We start from the raw sequence: 20,333 nt of genomic DNA on the forward strand, positions 1-20,333 counted from the left end.
ACTTTAAAGGTCATGAAAAACGCCGGGGAGCGAATGCTTCATCTGCCTCTTGCTTCAATGCTTCTCCTAAACTCAACATTATGCAATCTCCAGTACTAAACATGTGGGAAGACAGAGCACAAGATTCCACACCATCTAGGCATGCCCACTCTTTGCACGCACACCAGATTAACTCAAAAACAGGATGTACAGGGTGTGTATGCACTCACTTGCATCGACAGCCACGCAAAGCGATGGCCGACGTAGAAAAGCAGGTGCACCGCAACCTGTTCCCCCCCTCTCCTCCCACTTGCGTGCACTTGATCGCATCACCATAAACTCGTTCCCCTACCCCCTTTCCCTTTCCTCATGCAGGAAGACAGCGCTTACCAAGCCACCATCCTTCTCAGCTCACCCTTGCATCCTTTCACTCGCACTAAAAGCATACAGCATGCAAGGTGCAATACCATCTTATTGCACTTGGACTTTATACAGAACATGACGCTGCTTTGCTTCGATGGTCTCTTGTAATTCAACCACTTCACCATGTGTGTCTGCGATATTTTCTATTTATTGTCTCGGTGTTCCTTCGAGGCAGCAGTGAAATTTCTTTATATTGAAATCAAGCAGAAACACACTTCATTAAATTGAGGTTATGAAGTTATGAATAGTTAAATACTTCATTACACTGAACTTTGTTATGTCACGTTGTAACAGTACATTGTGACTGAATGGGATGTTATTCTTTGGTGTCCCTTCAATAGTCTCGCTTTAATAGCCTCGCCTGTTTCCCGCATGCTGCCAAGAGGTAGCCTACCGGATGTGCAGTAACAGCTGCTGAAGATCATCCCTCCGCTGATGTACTGAAAGCAGCGACCAAAGAGACCACACTTGTTGTTCAGGCAGGCTGTAGAGTTGATGCTGAGTTCCACTTGCATCAATTCCATCTCGCAGGGAACCCAGTTTGGCTCACTGCAAATGCGTGGGATACAGCATGCATTACAGGCACGCAAAGACTTATATGATGAATAAAGGAATGAAATGGGCTAATGGGTGCTCATTCATTTTGTAAGGCGCTGAGCGACACTGACTACAGCTGCAAACACAGAAGGACACACCATACAGGATGAGATGGCCTAGTCATTTTCAATCAGTGCATTACAAATTGACTGATATGTTTTATGAAATACATTACAAGAAGGCACTGGGCTCTATCACAGAATGGTCTGCCAAAATAAACAGAAATGTCCATGAAGACTTTCCCTCCTGTTGACAACACATCTTTCATACACATCTTATGATGTAATAGTTCTGCGGAAACCCGTAAGGTGGAGTTAAGTAACTAATGAAAGGAAAATGAGACATCCACCCAATCGTAGCAATTGCTACAAAGGAAACCCATATGGATGTGATATTTTCGAAGGTGGGAGTCAGACTCCAGCCATTCCGAAGTACAGTGAAACCTCGTTAAACCGTAGTTGGCCGGAGCTCGGAAAAAGTACGTACTAAACGGTAGTACTGTTTAACCGAATTAGCATGAGATCGCCCACTTACCTGTAGAAAACGGAACTCAGAGAGAGTGCGATGAAAGGGGAAAAAACATGCAGTATTTATTCACTTCGCGCGACATAAGTGTTATTTTCGTTTGATGCCGCAGCGGCCTAGCACGACGACAGCAGCCTCAAACTTACTCAAGCTGCGTGCCAGCTTCTCAGCCAGCCCCCCTCCTCTCGGCAAACACTCGCACGGCAGATTCCTCGTTGGCGTTACGTATTCTCCGTGTACGCGCGCACTAGTGCTGCATAAGTTCCGGGGCACCTTTTTCATTGCCGGGTGCCGGGTGCCAGAGTTCGGAAAACTTTTGGTTTGGAATAGTTACGTTATCGCGCCCCTGTTCTCGTTGCGACGATTGCATTCACGAGGCTGACGTAACGCGCAGCTTCTGCCACTGTCGGGCCTGAATCGCCCGTGCTGTCGCTTTCCGTGTCGTCCTCATCACTGTCGCTAGTCGACACTTCGGCAACAACAGAGTCAACGATGGCGAAAAGTCGAACCTCGTAGCCGACATCTCTTTGCGGTCGCAGCAGCGCTGCCGAGCAACTTCGCATTCCAAATGCCACACACTGTAGTCAACAGCAGATCCATGTCGCGGGCCAGCGCCGACTTCTTCATGTCACGTTCGATAGCACAGACGATAGAGTGTTTTAGTTGAGCGTATTTACGCTCCGCTAAGCAGTTAAGCGGAGCGGAAGCGCGAATGCGCATGCGCCGTCCGCTTAGCCGTAAGCGGGATAGCGGAGCGAGGAACACGGTCCGCTTAGAAGCTGCCTGAGCGGAGCGTGCCGCGCAGCACTTTGGCTAGCGTTGGCGTCCGAACGGATTGGATTGGATGCCGAAAGCAAGCGTGCTGGCTAACACGTGGCGTTCCCCAAGACGGCGCTTTATTTTCCATTGGATAAAATGGACCGGTAACGCATTACAAGCGCACGTCTAGATACTTCATGGAGAAACAAGTTATATATATACATATATACGTTTTACGGTATAAGAGTGATCATAAAGTGTTTTTATTTTCTTTCATTACCCTGAATTTAGCCAGGGGGCGCTGCAACTACGAAAGGTCCGCTCCGCTACGCTAAACGTGCAACTAAAACGTGAAAATCGCCCGCCGCTCCGCTGTGGCTTAGCGGGGCCGCTCGGAGCGGAGCGTACCGTAAAGACGCTCAACTAAAACACTCTGATGTCTAATTTTTCTTCTATGCTGAGCACCCGGCGTCTTTTTTATCCGAGCTTCGGCATGACGCGAGTCCTCGCTTGCGCGACGCCATGACGCTCTCTCGCTCTCTGGAACGGCGTCGAAATGATGTTGATGTTGATGCGGCTTCACGTGCAAACGCACAGGGCGCTTGGAGGCCGTTGTACCGATCTCTGAGGCTTGTTGTTCTGCTGGACCGCCCGGTGGAGACGACGCACCGCCGTGTTTGCGCGACGAAAAGTGGAAACGCTACGTTTTAACCGATGCGTACGCAATAAGCTGGTACGGTTTATGCGGATACTAAATACATTATGTTCAATGGCCGCTGAGTCGGGGAATTGACTTTACTACTTTTAAACCGAAACTACTGTTTAAGCGGGTACGGTTTAACGAGGTTTTACTGTACAAAAGCCGTTTATTTAACACATACAACCATATATATAACAAAGAACAGAAGTGCCCCCTGGGTAATAAAGAATTCAAATGAATAACGAAGATGAATATAAATACAGGTTCCTCGAAAGACTCTTCAACTGCGAGGATTTTCTTGTGAAATATAGTGAAAGTTGGGCATACCAAACATATCAGCTTATATTTCGCTGGTCTACCTTAGGAGGCGACGGAAATCTGAGCAATGCGTACTAAGGATGATGAAATATGAAAACATTGAATACAAATCGTATACTTCTGTTTCAAGTTGAAGTACTATTTGGCTTGATAATTTGATATTCCATTTCTTCAAATATTTTATTGTTGCCAAATACATGCAGCTACTATGACTGCTAAAGGCTACCAGTTACAGAAAAAGCCTTTTCCTGCCTTTAGAAGCAAGAAAATGTTCTTTATTCAATTTAATATTTCATGCCCGCATTTTTCTAATATCGATAATTAATTTTATTTTTGAAATTTATTATCCCAATACTGTTAAGGTGTGTGCTGTAAACACGACGTCAAGCCCAGACTCACCTGGAATTGCCACCGTCATCGAGATAGCATAGCGGCAACAGCCCAAGGAACCAGAGCCCAAACTCTGGGAATGGAACATGCAGCACTGTCCTGGAGTGGTCATCACTGCTGGTGTTCACTTGGAACTCATTGCCCCACTCCCATGACTTTTGGTCCTCGTTGAGCGGAGGTCGTGACCCGTATGCCAACACTGCCCGCAGGCTCACATTGGTTGGCGTGTGCTCGTCCTGCGTTTCGTGTGTGCACCATTTAGAACTGCACCCTTTGCACACAGCATTCTTGTAAATCATAGTGAGAGCACAGGCATCACTACCATCCAATAAATTAATGTCCCGTTGTTTTGCATAAAACATTGAAGATGTCAAACTATGGCATCATTTAAAGTGCTTAACCCTTTGTAAACAGAATTTTCTCTCTCTCTCTCCTTTTTTTCTTATGCTTTTCGGCTTTGAGTACAGTGTTTCTGGCTAAATGTCTTCAGCCAACACTGAATGTCAGGCAGCAAACATTATTTGTTGGATTAGAGCCTACAGAAAACAGAAGTTTGACAAGTGACTCACTTTCTTTTGAAAGCATGCTCAGTGAACAAAGAACTATGCAAATCACACAGGTTATGTAGAGAAAGATCAAAGTGCCCCTCTGTCTTACATTCAACAAGAACAGCCTGTACAAGTTGTACATGAAGCCATATGTGGCTTGAGGTCAAGCTCAATTCCAGTTCTGCCTGGTGTTGCCCACCTATTGCTGAAAAAATTTTTGCAGAATAATCCTTTTTTTTTCATTGAATATCCTTATTTTCGGTGTATTCAACACATCTTGACGAAAAATAAACATTTCTTTCGGGTATTTTTTATAAAGGACAAAACAGGACATTACAAAGCATACATATGAAAATTTCAAATGTCACAGCAGTTACAAAAACATATGAGGCATGCTTATGTTGGATGTAAATATCTACTGTGTACTAGAAAAAACAAATTTCTTCTGACCTTGCCTGGGCTGATGAGATGCAAATTGATAGACAGTGTTCCACCAGAGTCCAAGACTGGAAACACTCGGAATGTGATGAGCGTTGGCTCGTGCAGGCTCACATTAAAGACAGACGTGAAGTTGGACTCGTCCGGGCCTGGATCCAGTCGGTAGCCGTACTCAAATGTCCCGGGCATGTTCACATGCTGGTGGAACAAAAAAGGCAATAAACTTTCAATAAAGTGTCCAACTGCAGACTAGACCTGACCATAAAAACTTCGAAAACACAAATTGCGTCAAAAAAAATATTTTTCTTTGTGGAGAGGCATTCACAAACTGGATTTCATTTCTGTCAGTAGCAAAAGCAATGACTATTATTCAGCCTTCTTGTTCAAATGGCTTGTCAGGCTACACTTCACATGCCATTAGAGAGCCACAATATTTGTTTTAAATCAATTGCCAAAGAAAACTCCAACCAAAATTTATCTTAATATTAAAGCCCAACATTTCAGAGCCCAACCAGCTCCTTCTTCAGGGGCGAGATAGCATGAAGCATAGCAGTGCTTTTAGTATGCATTTTTCTTAACACTTTGACAGGCATGTGGACACTTTTCGCAGTCCTCGAGAGTAAACGGTGGGAAGTGTTTCTGATGAATGATTGATGTTAGCCGACGTCTTTTGGATATGCCAGGATTTCAAAAGGAGTTGCCGCCAGCGGTTGTTTTCTCTTTCTAAGCAGACGGCACCATCAGGGCTGATCTGGTAGTCAAAAACCTTGCAGTGTTCTGCCACCACACTGCACTTCCTACCACGAAGAGAGGCTTGTGAGCGAAGTTAACCCTTGCCCCTCGGAGCAGACGGGTCAATCTCTCGCCGATTCCTCAAACATAGGGTATTGAGACATGGCGCTGCCGCCGGGTGGGTCAGCAGCCACCGTCTTCCTTTCTTTCTCGTTCCACTGGCGGAGTGTGTGGCGAATGCGCGCCTTTGTACAATTGCTCCTCCGAAGGTCACGAATCACTGTCTGCTCGTCTTCCATCTCATTCTAGTTCCTTAACCTCCTGTTAGCTCTTTTTCAATTGTTTGAATTTTTTTTTATATATGAACAGCAAGTGCACGTCACGATGTCGCATCACATAAATGGTGTATGAGAAACCAAACAAGCTGAACATGGTTGCTACCAGAAGGGGTTTGAGGCACAATAAGACATGGACTAATAACAGACTTGAACAAGTGTACAAAGAGAGTGTTATTACCCTCTCTTTACAGAAAAGACTAAAGCAAGAAAGAGATGCACTGACTGTTTTGGCATCCCATAAAGGAGTGAATTTTTCACTGTATCACCTGCACTCAGTAACATGCTGTTACGTCTGCTTATGCATTCAATGGTTTGATGGCAAGACCGGCTCAGTAGAATGTTCAGCCTCTCTGTGCTATGCTATATAAATGATAAAGTGCCTACGTCTGTTCAAACTCATCATCATCATCAGCCTGTTTTATGTCCACTGCAGGACGAAGGCCTCTCCCTGCGATCTCCAATTAACCCTGTCCTGCGCCAACCGATTCCAACTGGCGTGCTTATTTCATCGCTCCACCTAGTCTTTTGTCGCCCTCGACTGTGTTTTCCTTCTCTTGGTACCCATTCTGTAACCCTAATGTTCCAATGGTTATCTAACTAGCGCATTACATGACCTGCCCAGCTCCATTTTTTCCTCCTGATGTCAATTAGAATATCGTCTATACCTATTTGCTCTCTGATCCAAACCGCTCTCTTTCTGTCTCTTCGTTCCATCGTTCCACCAGCTTCGTTCCATCGCTCTTTGCGCAGTCCTTAACTTGTTCTCAAGCTTCTTTACAACCGGTCAAATTGAAATTCCTCATAGAAACATTGTACTTGCCTTGCTATTGTTCTACTAACTATGTATATGAGGGATGAAAAATCCAAAACACTTTTATTAACAATAATGGACATTCATTCGATCATTGTGATACTAGGAAGATTTAGAAATAGGAGACCCAAAGTTAGGGGACACAAACTGCTGGGTGTGCAAAAGAACATAGAGAGAGCACAAACTAATGCAAAGGGTCTACAATGGAATTTAGGCTTTAGGGTACGCTAAGCCACTAGGGTGCACTGTTTAACTGTTTATAGAACTCCCTACTGACAGAGATGCCCCTCTGGCTTGCTTGGACTTCCCATGAATGGACTTCCTATCAAACAGGTGTGTCTCATCCTTTGTGGCTCTGCAGACACTGTCATTGCCCCAAAGTTCATCGTGTTGCATGACTTATCATGCAGAATGCTCACCGCAAGCTCGTGAGACGGCCAGCAGGAATCAGAAAATTTGGGTACTCGTAGATATTCCTGGAGAACCGTCCTGAGTGTGGTTGCATTGGCACTGAGCATCTTCTCCAGCATTTCCAGGTTCTCCTTCCTCCTGCTCTTGACGGCGGGGCTCACATGTGCTGTCCTGCAGTCTGATTGCCGCCAACACAAAAGAAACGAGTGAACAAACACAGGCAAATCCCGAATGAAGCTCGTCCTAATGCGTGCACTGTCAGATCACGGAGGCCATGGTGGACAGCATGTACTGCTTGTACTGATTTTGCCGCAGATTGGCAGACATAGAAACTACAAATACAATGCGCTGCTGGCTTCCATTGCACCGCCTCTCACATATTTTGGACACGCACGCAAAGCTTGGTGAATAGAATTACGTACGCGTACTTATGTGAAAATTAGAAGCGTAATCGAATGCATGTAAACTACGCCATCATGCTATACAGTGGAATCTCGATAAACAGAAATCACTTAAAAGGAACTGCCTCTTAAACGGAACACCATCCTCGTGGTAGGTTGGTTTTGTATTCATGCAATAGTATTCAGCTTTGTCTCGCAGTAAATGGAACTCCTCATAAACGGAACCAATTTCCCTGGCCCCTTGAGGTTCCGTTTACAGAGAGTCTACTGTACTAAAACTCTGTTTCTGTAATGTTCGTTTGCAAAACAGTAGCGCTACTTCCCTTAACCCCGCTATTACGCTAAAGTTAACTTATAACTGTCTACTAAAGCGGCCATTCAGAAACATAACAAGCTTGAACCACTTCATGCGATGAATACTTAGCTGCGTGGGAGTGTGTAAACAGTCACAATTTATTTTTTGCTGCTATGTGGCGTCATACCAACAGTGTCGCAAAATGTACTGTACTGTATACTGATTATTTATGTTGCATCATTGTTTCTGAATGAAAAGAAAATATTACTGAGTGTTGTATGCTACGTCCTGCTATCTGAACATGTCTGCACTAGACAACAAGTAAGTGATCCTGTTAATTGCACAAAACATGTATCACATATTCATAGAATTGAAAATTAAATTTGGATTGAAGTTAAATCATAAAGCATGGCTTGCTCCATAAAAAGCTGAAGTACCTAAGCAATCAGTTAGTTTAAGGCTCTATGATAACTAACATACACACTCAGCAGCAATGTGTTTTTGCACGACCTTGTTTTATCTTTTAAAATCCTATCCAGTTTCAGCTGGGACAACTTCAAAAAAGTCAAATATCCTACTAACCACCAAACTTACCAAATGGGGACAGAAGGATTTTGAACTCCACAGCATCATCTATAGTCGGTTGGACTAGAATGTAGTTCCATGCATCCACAGCTGAAATCATGGTGCCACCGCAGGTCCCATTCTCCGAACAGTCAACCGTGGTAGTTCGTCGCGACACCTCAATGTCAACTCCGTCACTTTGGGGCATGGGAGGAACCTCGGCAGTAGCACTAATTACCAGCGGGCATGAGTCTGCAGTGCCATTGCCTTGAAATTTACACTCGGATAGGGTGAAGTCCAGGCTCCACATCTCCCGCGACGTTGCAAATCTTTGAAAAGGACAATAAACATTTTTAGGACAACGTGCCATCTTGAGCATATGCAATATAATGATGTTTTCAGGTCTCATACAAATTCAAGAGCTAACGTACACATATTGAATACACTGAATTCATACCTAAAACTGCTTGAATGATCACTGCAGAATATGTCAGATGAATGCTATAAGAAAAGTGTCCATAGATTGCTCAATAAATGATAGATGTTGCATCCGCGTTGCTATTTTTACAGTGTTGTACTTTTGGTGTCTAATGACGTTTCTGTTCAGTCACCTACTGCTGCTGTATCAGTTTGTTGTAAATTGTAGAATTAGTCGTGAACGCTGTCTTTTATTTATTTTATTTTTGCACATTAGGAGGGTGAGCCTATGTCATGTGTTGGTAATACCTATAGCCTGCTCTCTTTTCAGTGCACCAAGATTATGTACTGGTAAACTGAAATGAATCAATCTATAAAAAACAAGAATAATATACCTGATGGTTAGATGAAAGAGATCAGGCAACAAATCTGTTTTTCATACCAATGTGCACAAAATGCAAGTGGTCACTGGCTTCAAGCAGGAAGTTTCACAATAGTCAGTGAAATACAGTTGAGTATCTTTATAATGAAATGCATGGGTTCGTTGTTACATTATCACCTTCTTTTGAAGGCTATGCAAACTTGGTTGACGAGGTTGCACACCCTAAATTCTCAAATGAAACAATTGGTTGAATAAAAGAAACTAAAAGTTTATTCAGATGCAGTTGAGACACTGAAAGATAATCTGTGCTTTTTGTTAGTCTTTTAATCCTTTGATTCGCATGCTTATCCACTATACTGCAGTGTTTTCTAAGCTGTAGGAAGGGACATCCAGGAGCATTTGAGGTATTTAATTAGGCACTGCAATGCAGCAAGGAACTTGGGAGAAAAAAAACAGGAAAAGCTTCAGGCAGAGCTTCAGAATTGATATGATTGAAACATTCTGGCAGTGATGCACTTCACGGTGAACTTTGTTTAACATCACATTTGGATGCAGTGCTCATATGCTTCCCCCAGAATAAAAAACTAGAACCTGGGCAAAAAATGTGGATTTCTTCATTCCTTCACAATTAGAGGTTCCACCATCATTACCCTTAATTAAAAAAAGGAACTATAATAATAATACAAAAAAGAAAAGAAAAAATAGCTGGAGGTTATTGAGAATCAAATTGTGAAATCAGAAAATCAGCGGGTATGGTTGACTTTTCCATAAACCTGGGAAAACATAATAAAAATAGTCGAATTACCTGCAAGTTTGAATGAAAGGCACATTCGACAAGCATGTGTTCCTTTTGAACAATCTCAGGTCGAAATATACAACATCAAATTAGCATAAATCGAATGTACAGTGCGGACACTGTCAGCATAGGACACAGGTGAGTGCAGAGCCTTTCTAGAGACCCTCTTTCCCACAACAGGCTTAGTTATACTAGTTATGATGATGGTGATGACAGATTTGGCTCTCGGGTAATCTTGACTGTGGGCTTCAAACCAAAACAGACAGGAAGCAGAAGGAAAGAGCTGGACGCCTTTTCGGTTTACTCACCTGAAGTACGTGGGCTTGGCAATGCGGTGTGTGGTGGCCTGGGCGGGCAGGAGGTCAACAACCTCTTCCAGCAGGTATGGGGTCAGCGAGCTTGAAAGGTACACTTCACAGGGTGCGAACAGGCCCTGCATGCATCAAAGAATTGGGGTAATTAAATACTATACAGTCGAACCTTGATAATTCGAACTCGAAGGAGCCCGAAAATTTGTTTGAATTAAAAGGACTTGTTTTTGAAGTATTCGTGCGCCATAGCACGAAGCACAAATGGTGCGAGTCATGAAATATTGCGGCACCCAAGCACACAGCGAGCAAGGACCACGAAACTAGACCGGCCAACGCTTGGTTCCCCCGATAATGGCAGAAAACGAAACTTCAAGGAGCAGGGTAAGCTGGCACCGGGCCGACAAGGCTGGCGATGCAGGCGCCAACACGCACTGTTACGACTTTGCACCGCTGCACCACTATTACGACTTTGTGGTCCCGTAGCGCTCGTCACCCGTTTCGTGACAGAGCGTTGGTAGCGAAGACTCCGAGCCAGGCGTCGATGAGAATAACAAAAGGGACTTTATACACTATATACAGGTCATTATACAGGACATGAAGGGATCGGCACTGGGGCCGAGAGCTCACAGCAAACGCGACTGTTCCCGCACGGCAACGTCCGGCGAAAACGCGTGACACATCTCGCTCCAGTCGAGAGCGGCACTGGCTCCCGGTGGGTCGGCGGATCCGGTTTTTCAGGCGGCACGCCTCCGCTTATAAGCCCCCAAAACCATTGTCACCCAAACGGCCTAACACAAAGCGAGCACTCGACGGTCGTCCGAGAGGTCCAACCGGCGACCGCGCTGGCCACCTGGTTCAATTGTGGCGGGCGCGGTGACCTTCAGGCAAGGGCCGGAGGTCACCTAGTGGGTGTCTACGGCGCCGGGCTGTCTGGCACTTGGCGACACGTCCGAACAAAGTGGCTCGCCGATGCTTCTCTCGCAGGACACCGCTGCCTGACGGCTCAGCATCTTGACTTTTCAAGGGAGAATTTGGGCGCTCGAAGGATAATTTTGCATCTTGCAGATTCGGAATCCGGGCTGGAGGTAATGGCACAACAGCATCCCCGCCCTCAGATAAGGCGCCGGGAAGACGAGCTGCCTCCACGTGGCTCGGATGCCAGGCGCGCACGTTCGTCAGGCTCGTCCAAGTTCACGTCCAGTGTCGGGACGCCAGGTAACTTCACGTGCCCAGGTCCAACTCGCCAGGACAGGAGCTCTGCTCACCGCGTTGTCGCCAAGGCACCTCGACCAGCTCCGCTCGGGTCGTTCCTAAGCCCTTGCTTCTCGCCACTGGTCCCGGTTGGTCGTTCTGCAGCTTGCAAAACCGACCGGCAAGAGGCAACACCCAACACGAACAAGTGCCCTCTGTCTCCCGTCAAACACCAGACAAGGCTATAATCCAAATCAACCTAACTGAATTGCTATCCCCCTTTTTGCTCCCGCTGCAACAAGAGGCAGGTGTACGATCTAGTACACAAGGCTCAAACAACCAGTTTTCAAACTAACAACACACCAGAAGTATCAGGACAATTAATAATCAACAATAATAATGACAAATAGAATGGTCCCCTTGAAATCACTTGGACCGAAAACATACTACTGAGGAAGCAAATGAGGTCATTCATTTTTCCCGGCGATATTTTCGCGGAATCCGAAGCTGCTTATATTTGCGACCCTGCTTATCCGTGTAGCGGCGGTACAATAAGCCAGATTCCTTGCCAAATGAAACCCTCTTTTTTTTCACTCCCCGTTTGACGCTCTTCCTCAGATCGGCTAGTGAACAGTCTTCCTGTTGCTCGCGAATCAGAGTTTCTCTTTCAACTGCCGCCTGCTCCTGCCAGCTGGCGGAAACCGGAGCGAGTGTGGAGCCCGCGTCGCCTAATTGCGGCGTCGCGTCTATATCGCGGCTAGCACTGCACGCGTCACTCCCACTCACTTCCAGGACACGCTCGCCCAGGCCAGCCTCCGAGCTCTGCCTCTCCCGTGCCTGCTCGCCACTCAAGTTACCTTGATCGGTCCGTGTGCCGCACCGCTGTTCGCTCACCGACGCAAAGTCAAGTTCCCTCGACAGCGGGCGCGCTTTGGATCGCGTGAGGGCCATGTACGCCCCGTCGGCAAAGAACGATTCGCCCTGATCCTTCAGCAGCTGCTCCGAGCTATTTGAGAAGAGGTAGGGAAAGTGCTCCGGGAGGGCGGCTGACACAGCGGCTTCGGTGTTAAGTTTCCCAAACTCTCCTTCAATGATAACCGTTGCGATCGGTAAACAGACACTCTCCTCCTCGGCCACTTGCCGTATCCTAGCACACTCTCCCGTAAAATCACTCGAGGAGACGAAAGACAGGTGAACAACGTCCATAGTTGCTGCAGAGTCCCGAAGTGCACGGCACTTCTTACCGTTTATCTTAATTTCCTGCACATAGGGCTCCAATAGACGTATGTTTTTGTGAGTTTCCTGTATTGTTGCAAAAGCAATTCTCTCTGGGCAGCTTGCAGCGATGTGCCCTTGCTTTTTGCAATTGTAGCAGGTTAACGGTTTCCGTTTTTCAAAAGAACGCGTCGTATCGTTTCGCTGTTTCGGACCATCGTCATCATTCTGAGATGCATTCTGTCCTTCCCTTACAGTTTCTTTGGGAAGGGACTCGTCTTCCCGAAACTCGCGACGCGTGATTTGCTTCCGTTCGTCGGGCTTCAAGGAAAACCCATCTCTGCTATCTGCTTTTTCTACGCGCACTGCCTTGCTGTGCAAGCTGCGGCGGGTGTAATACTCTTCCGCTAACTCTGCTGCCTTGTTTAGCTTAACCTCCTTTAGCCTATCTTGCAGCCAGAGCCTGACATCCTCATCAATGCAACGGTAGAACTGCTCCAACGCGATGCATTCGACGATTTTGTCGCGGTCGTCGTAAACCTCTTCGCCCTTCAGCCATTCCACCAGGTCGGCTTTTAGACGAAACGCGAAGTCAATATTCGACTCCTTGCCCTTTTTTGCATACCGGAACCTCTGCCGGAAAGCTTCGGGCGACAATTTGTACTTCCGAAGTAGCGCTTCCTTCACATCACTGTAGCTTTCAAACGCCTCTTTCGATAAGCAAGTTATTACGTCTGATGCCTCCCCAGGAAGCAAGGCTAACAGATTCTGTGCCCAGAGGGATCGCTCAATGCTATTCCGTTCGCACACGTGCTCAAATTTCACGAGGTATTTGGCCATATCCTCTCCGACGACAAAGGGTGGAAGTTGATCGCGTATTCTTGGAACGTTAGAAGTTAGACTAGGCGCCGGCGAGCTATTTCGGGTCTCCAACTCTTTCATTTTAAGCTCGTGCTCGCGACGTTCCTTTTCTGCCTGCCACTCCCGACGTTCCTTTTCTGCCTGCCACTCCCGACGTTCCTTTTCTGCCTGCCACTCCCGGCGTTCCTTTTCTTTCCTTTCCTCCTCGCAACGTTCCTTCTCCTCCCTTTCCCGACGTTCACTGATATCCGCCCAGGCCTCTTCGGCTTCCTCAGCCGTTACGTCCCTAGTCCTCATGACCTCAAGGATCGCATTCTTTCTTTTGGTTGAGCCCAACTCAATGCCCAACTCCTCACAAATTTGGAGAAGTTCCTTGACCTTGTACTTCTCCATCGTTCACACTGTCCTCCTGCTGTTTACCCTTTTTGAATATACCTGCCGTACGCTACTATAATGCTACTAGTAAGACATATGCAAGTATTTCACACACTGCCCTGTTTACCCCCTCAGCATCCCCTGGTTTTCAAAACACTCTAACTAGGCTTGAAACACACAAGGTTAACACAATGCAACACCAAATCCTTCCTTAAGCTACTATAACCTGTGTCAGAGAAAGTCTGGTGTTTGAGGTAAACTTCAGGCACTCACCGCGCCGAGGTAGCTGATGCCGGTCAATCCCGTAGCTGCCATCCACTGTTACGACTTTGCACCGCTGCACCACTATTACGACTTTGTGGTCCCGTAGCACTCGTCACCCGTTTCGTGACAGAGCGTTGGTAGCGAAGACTCCGAGCCAGGCGTCGATGAGAATAACAAAAGGGACTTTATACACTATATACAGGTCATTATACAGGACATGAAGGGATCGGCACTGGGGCCGAGAGCTCACAGCGAACGCGACTGTTCCCGCACGGCAACGTCCGGCGAAAACGCGTGACACGTCTCGCTCCAGTCGAGAGCGGCACTGGCTCCCGGTGGGTCGGCGGATCCGGTTTTTCAGGCGGCACGCCTCCGCTTATAAGCCCCCAAAACCATTGTCACCCAAACGGCCCAACACAAAGCGAGCACTCGACGGTCGTCCGAGAGGTCCAACCAGCGACCGCGCTGGCCACCTGGTTCAATTGTGGCGGGCGCGGTGACCTTCAGGCAAGGGCCGGAGGTCACCTAGTGGGTGTCTACGGCGCCGGGCTGTCTGGCACTTGGCGACACGTCCGAACAAAGTGGCTCGCCGATGCTTCTCTCGCAGGACACCGCTGCCTGACGGCTCAGCATCTTGACTTTTCAAGGGAGAATTTGGGCGCTCGAAGGATAATTTTGCATCTTGCAGATTCGGAATCCGGGCTGGAGGTAATGGCACAACAGCACGCAGAGACCGTCGACAATGAGGGAGTTTACGAAGGAGTTGAGAGGGAGGCCAAGGGGAGCGTAGTTGCGAGGAAGAGCGGGAGGGAAACAGATTTGCTTTCCCACCAGCTTGCTGGATGGCACTAATTACCTCTGTCACCTACTGCCACCAAAGCAGTGGAGTTGCCAAGGCCAGGACTGCGCCTCCACTGCTGCTTCTCTCTGCATGCTCGCATGTTTTTTCTTTCGTCTGCTGACAGATCGGCACTGTGTTTACCGTCATAATCATAATCATGTTGGTGTGCCCCTTCTGTTGCGGCGTTGCCGCATTCAAAAGACAAGGAGGATGAGGTATTGGGTGTCGCCTTCGCGTTCTTGTAGTCAGAGTCTGTCTCATCGTACAGAATCGGATATGGTGCACTGTCTCCAACAACTTTCCCATCGGGGTGCCTCGATTTAAGACGCATAATTGTAAAAAAACAAGCGCGAACGAGACCAACCAAGCCAACCAAAACAAGCCTGAGCAAGCACTGACGCGAGCAGACAATAGTGCAAAACAAGCAGTCCAGCTGAACCAGACACGAGCACGAATAGAGTGGTCAAGCAAGCCTGCATAATACCAGTTTCCTGGGTGTACGTCACTGTTGCGGCCACTCTTATTGGTCTCCTCTGCTCGCCGCTCGCTTGCTGTCGTGGCGAGCCCTGAAAAATCAGCCCAAGACTGATCCCTCTTGCGGTGTGTGTTTTGCCGCTAGTGTGGCTGGCGCATTACGGCACAATGCAGAAATGGCAATGTTGCCATTTGAGAGAGGATAAAATTTCTCTTATGATACCGAGTTCTTTGGTTTGTTCCGCTTGCTCAGGCGCACGCTTCGTTGCCGCGCCGAACGCTGCGTTGCTCCACGCTCACCGCGTGATTGGTGGGTGCAAAGTCCGATGCGGGGCGCCTCGTAAGTGATCGCTGCGCCGTAGCGCATTGTCTTACACCCCTTTACGGGTCGACGGGAACCCTGTCGCGTTCCACTCTTGAAGGCGAAGCTTAAGCATCCTCCAATTTTTTCAACATAGTTTTACAAGTTCCTGTCGTAGAAATTCTCACTACTAATTTGCCTGTACACCAACCGATGCCAACCAAGTGCTTCTTTTTTTCTTTCTTGGAGTTGGTGTGTGTGTGTGTGTGTGCGCGTGTGTCACACGTGCGCTTGTGTGTGTGTGTGTAGCACTTCATATACCAGCCAGTCCTGACTTAATTTTACATTTAAGTGAACTTTGGAGGCTCTGATGAGTTGAATGCAGTTATCCAAAGCAAAATATAAAAGAAGGTATAATGTAGGTGAAATAGGTAGGTGAAATAAATTCTTAGATCTATGTGAACAAGGCTTGGTAAAAGTGTGCAGACTGTGAAAAATTCTGCAACAGGAATGCTAAGCAGAGAAAAAAAGACATCCGTGAGAACGTCACTTTTGCAATTTCTGCAAATTGCTTTGAAATCAGGAGAAGTGACTCCTAAAATAATTTGCAATAACTATTTATCCAGCTGCACAGCACAACCATTTCAAAAAATTTAGCGACCCCAAGTTATTTCAATATTTACACACATATATATAAAATCACTAAAAGGAAAGTACCGTATCTACTCGTATAATGATTCAGGGGTGCGATCATTACGCGGATTAAATTTCCCACGAAAAGAACAAAAAATTTTTTCATCCAACAACAGGTCAACAAACAGGCGGCTGCCGGTGTAACAGGGAGGGACACCAAAAAAAAAATGGTGGCCGGCAGAGCAAGCCGAACGCGCCGAAAGCGATTTTTTTCTTTTCATGTGTACATTACGCCCATTGAAACAGTTTCTTCTGTATCAGCTAATATCGTTAATATCAGCAAGTCTGTGACAATAATGTAGCCATGTCCACTTTGAGGGTACAGAAATAGTGATGGGCGTGCTTAGCTGCCAGTGACATAGAAACATGTGGCGGGTATGCTGCGGAAACTGCAGCATTTGTCTTCACTACTATCCTAATGCGGCACATTTCCGCTAAGGGTGGGCGAATATCTTAGCTGCATTACAAGCGTCAGCTTATATGGGTGCACTTCTAAAGTATCAGTGTAAATGTGGCTACTATCGCTGCCGCTCGCGATTTGTTGCGTGCCCATGAATGCAGACGAGAAGAATCGAAAGGCGCCTTTTTTGTTGTTGCTGTTGACCACAACCATTATAAAGACTACAAATAATAAAGCCAAGGCAAGTTTGGTTGTAGCTTTCTTTTTTTCACGGAAGCGTGGAAAGTGATGAAAGGAATAAAATGGGGCATCTGCTTCAGGATGTTTGATGCGTGCAGACTGTTTTGTATTTCTTGAAGAGTCGTTTGCGTAGCATTCGACAGATAGTAAGCGTGATCATCATTAGCTAGACGTTGCTTACGACATATTGCTGCAGCAAGCCGGGGTGCGATCATTACACGAGAAAGAAAAACAATCAAATTTTGATGACAAAATTGAGGGGTGCGATCATTACACGAGTGCGATCATTATGCAAGTAAATACAGTTACTTAAGAAAGTTACAGTAGCTCACACAAATAGCTAAGACCAGCCATAGTTCAGGACTAACAGTGATGTTTTCTTTCAGGAGACGATTTTGATATTAGGTACAACCCATTTGCGACAATTTTCACACATGAAAATACATCCAAAGTCTGACCTACCAATCTATAAACATAAATATTCATAAATTATGTGGACAGGACACTTAGTGTGGGAGGGGCACGGAACGCAAGGAATAGCACACATATTTTTAACATATTGTGGGATGCAGATGCACTTTATAAACAATTATTTGCCTTTAGATGCAGCACGCAAGCTGCAGCAAACTTGGAACAGCAGAGACTGACAAGCAACACATTGTTTTTTAGATCACAGTTACATTTTCTTTCGTTTGTTTCGGGAACTTGTTTGCGAAAAGGTTCCGAAACCAACCAGCAGCACTTCCTTGCACACGGAATTTATTTCTGCAAAACGTAATGCAACATTCAGAAAACTGTAGAACAAGCACAAATTTGTAAACTTTACAAAATATTCCGGGTGGTTGGCAAGTATAAAATCAGAGTATAAAGAAAAGGAGCATTGGGACAGAGAGTGTTTTGTACCTTCTGCAAAATCCGTTCATGATGATCTAGCGTGAAAGCTGCCGCGAACCACTGGCCGGGGTCAGGTGAGCTTATGTTGACAAAGCGCAGCTCAGAATCCGTGGCAAAATGGAGGCTGCGCAGCCGCTGCCGCTTGGTGACAAAGTCGTCAGGAAAAGAAGCATTCAGGGGGCTCAACACGGGCAGCCCTCCAAACTGTAGGTGCCTGCAAAAGTACAGGTTGCACACAGTTACCATATTTACTCGCATAATGATTGCACTTTTTTGTCAGAAAAAACTGACGCAAATTCAGGGGTGCGATCATTACGCGGGTTAAATTTCCCGCAACAAAAAAAAAAATTTTTTTTCATCCCGCGTTTGCTGCGGGACACCAAAATAAAGATGGCGGCCGGCGGAGCAAGCCGAACGCGCTGAACGCGATTTTTTTTCTTCTCGTGAGTACATTACGTGCATTGAAACAGTTTCTTCCGTATCAGTAATGAATAATATCGTTAATATCGGCAAGTTTGCGGCAATAACGTAGCCATGTCCACTTTGAGGGGGCAGACACAGATGGGCGCGCTTAGCTGCCAGTGACATAGAAACACATGGCGGGCATGCTGCGGAAACTGCGGCATCTGTCTTCACTACTATCCTGATACCACACGTCTGCGCTAAGGGTGGGTGAATATTTTAGCTGTGTTACAAGTGTTGGCATATGAATAAGGTACACTTTTAACGTATCAGTGTAAACGTGGCTACTATCATTGCTTTGTATCGATTTGTTGCGTGCCCACGAATGCAGATGAAAAGAATCGAAAGGCGCCTTTTTTTTTTGTTGTTGACCACAACCATTATAAAGCCTACACATAATAAAGGCAAGTTTGGTTGGACCTCTTTTTGTCATGGAAGTGCGAAAAGTGATGAAAGTAATGAAATGAGGCATCTACTTAAGAATGCTTGGTGCGTGCTGACCGCTTGGTTTGTCTTGAAGAGTCGTTCGCGTAGCATTCGATAGATGGTAAGCACGATCATTATTAGCTAGACTCGGCACACGACATATCGCTGCGGCAAGTTCGGGGTGCGATCATTACACGGGAAATTAAAAAAAATCGAATTTTGACGACAAAATTCAGGGGCGCAATAATCATTACGCGAGTGCGATCATTATGCGAGTAAATACGGTACTTTCAACAAAAATTAAATCACATTCAGACGCATGCTGACGTTCGATTTTTAACAGATTTATGCTTCATCATAGTGCGTGTTTGCTAGTCGGCGACTTCCTGCAAAAAGAAGTACTACTACTTGCCATGACAAGCTTTTTGTAATGCATTTTCTGTGCCTCTAAAGGAATATGTGTAATGGCTACTGTCAATGTTTTCATTTCAATTCTGCTTGTGTCATATTTAGTACTTTACCGCTGTCCGCAAAAGTGTACTGGACATGATATATGTGAAAATTTTGAATTTTCAAGAAACCTGGGGACATAGCCTTGAACTTATTTAATCTGTAAATGCTGTTGTGACTTACACAGCACTACATTTGATTAGAAGAGCCATGTCATAACTGAGCACAAATGCACATTTTTGTGGAACCTGCATCCTGAAAACTTTTGTGGCTGACTTTACTTCCTGTATCTACTAACGCAGTGCTGTATGCATTACGCTGTTCTATGTTTTATGTGCTTATGTGCAGCACTCAATGCATTGGGAGCCACTGAAATGATACGGTGGCAGCCTGCTGCACAGACCCTTTCAATCTTGAGAAAAACGATATATACAACTGTCGCTTAAGAAGGCAGCTCCCAACCAATGTTAGCAATAAGTTAAACTGAGAACACAGGTTTTAACAGCACTTGCCAAGCTTTGTGGCTTCAGAAATAAAGTCATACCAAGCCAACACACCTCAAGGATGGCCACTATATTACTGGGACATATATGTGTGATGCTAAAAATGTTAGGCATAACATCAAGCGACGGGAACCCAGCAGTGTGGATTAGAGAGCAATAGAGGGCAGCCAATATTCTAGTTAACATATACAGTTAAACCTGGATGTAACGAACCTATATGTAACGAATTCCTGGATTTAACGAAGTTTTTGAATTCCCCAACGCTGCCCCCATTGAAGCCCATGTATTTTCGACCTTGATGTAACGAATGCGTTGCGGCGGTTAGCCTTGATGTAACGAACTCCCAAAGCTGATCAGTCATTACTTTTAGCACTTTTAAGGAAAATTCGGCCGAAGAAATGCTCTAGATTATTGAATATTAATGCTGTAAGGAGCCAGCAGCTACGCGCACGCCAGGGATTGCCGCGACCGAGCAAAGTTAGCGATGATGATGATGATGGCGGCAACTAGCGCCGCTCCGTGCCTAACGTAGCAGTCTTTTCAGGCTTTGCTTGTCTAGCGTGGCACCAGGTGGCATTGGTATCGGCAGCTGATTTTTCTTGCAGAAT

The 20,333-nt window shown here is 46.0% G+C and overlaps 1 protein-coding gene across 3 annotated transcripts in view; it reads right to left on the bottom strand.

Annotated features, from left to right (window-relative positions):
• LOC126539524 (transmembrane protein 8B-like) overlaps window positions 1–20,333 on the bottom strand; it is a 45,352-nt gene that overhangs the window by 17,519 nt on the left and 7,500 nt on the right. For all 3 annotated transcript variants that reach the window (XM_050186394.2, XM_050186395.3, XM_050186393.3), the window contains exons 3-9: window positions 17,894–18,098; window positions 10,133–10,257; window positions 8,260–8,558; window positions 6,978–7,147; window positions 4,690–4,875; window positions 3,701–3,927; window positions 797–951 (exon numbers count right to left, since the gene is read on the bottom strand). In XM_050186394.2, coding sequence (XP_050042351.1) covers window positions 797–951; window positions 3,701–3,927; window positions 4,690–4,875; window positions 6,978–7,147; window positions 8,260–8,558; window positions 10,133–10,257; window positions 17,894–18,098 — 1,367 coding nt within the window. The remainder of the gene's footprint in view (window positions 1–796; window positions 952–3,700; window positions 3,928–4,689; window positions 4,876–6,977; window positions 7,148–8,259; window positions 8,559–10,132; window positions 10,258–17,893; window positions 18,099–20,333) is intronic.

Source organism: Dermacentor andersoni, chromosome 11 (assembly GCF_023375885.2).
Source record: "Dermacentor andersoni chromosome 11, qqDerAnde1_hic_scaffold, whole genome shotgun sequence".
Taxonomy (NCBI): Eukaryota; Metazoa; Arthropoda; class Arachnida; order Ixodida; family Ixodidae; genus Dermacentor; species Dermacentor andersoni.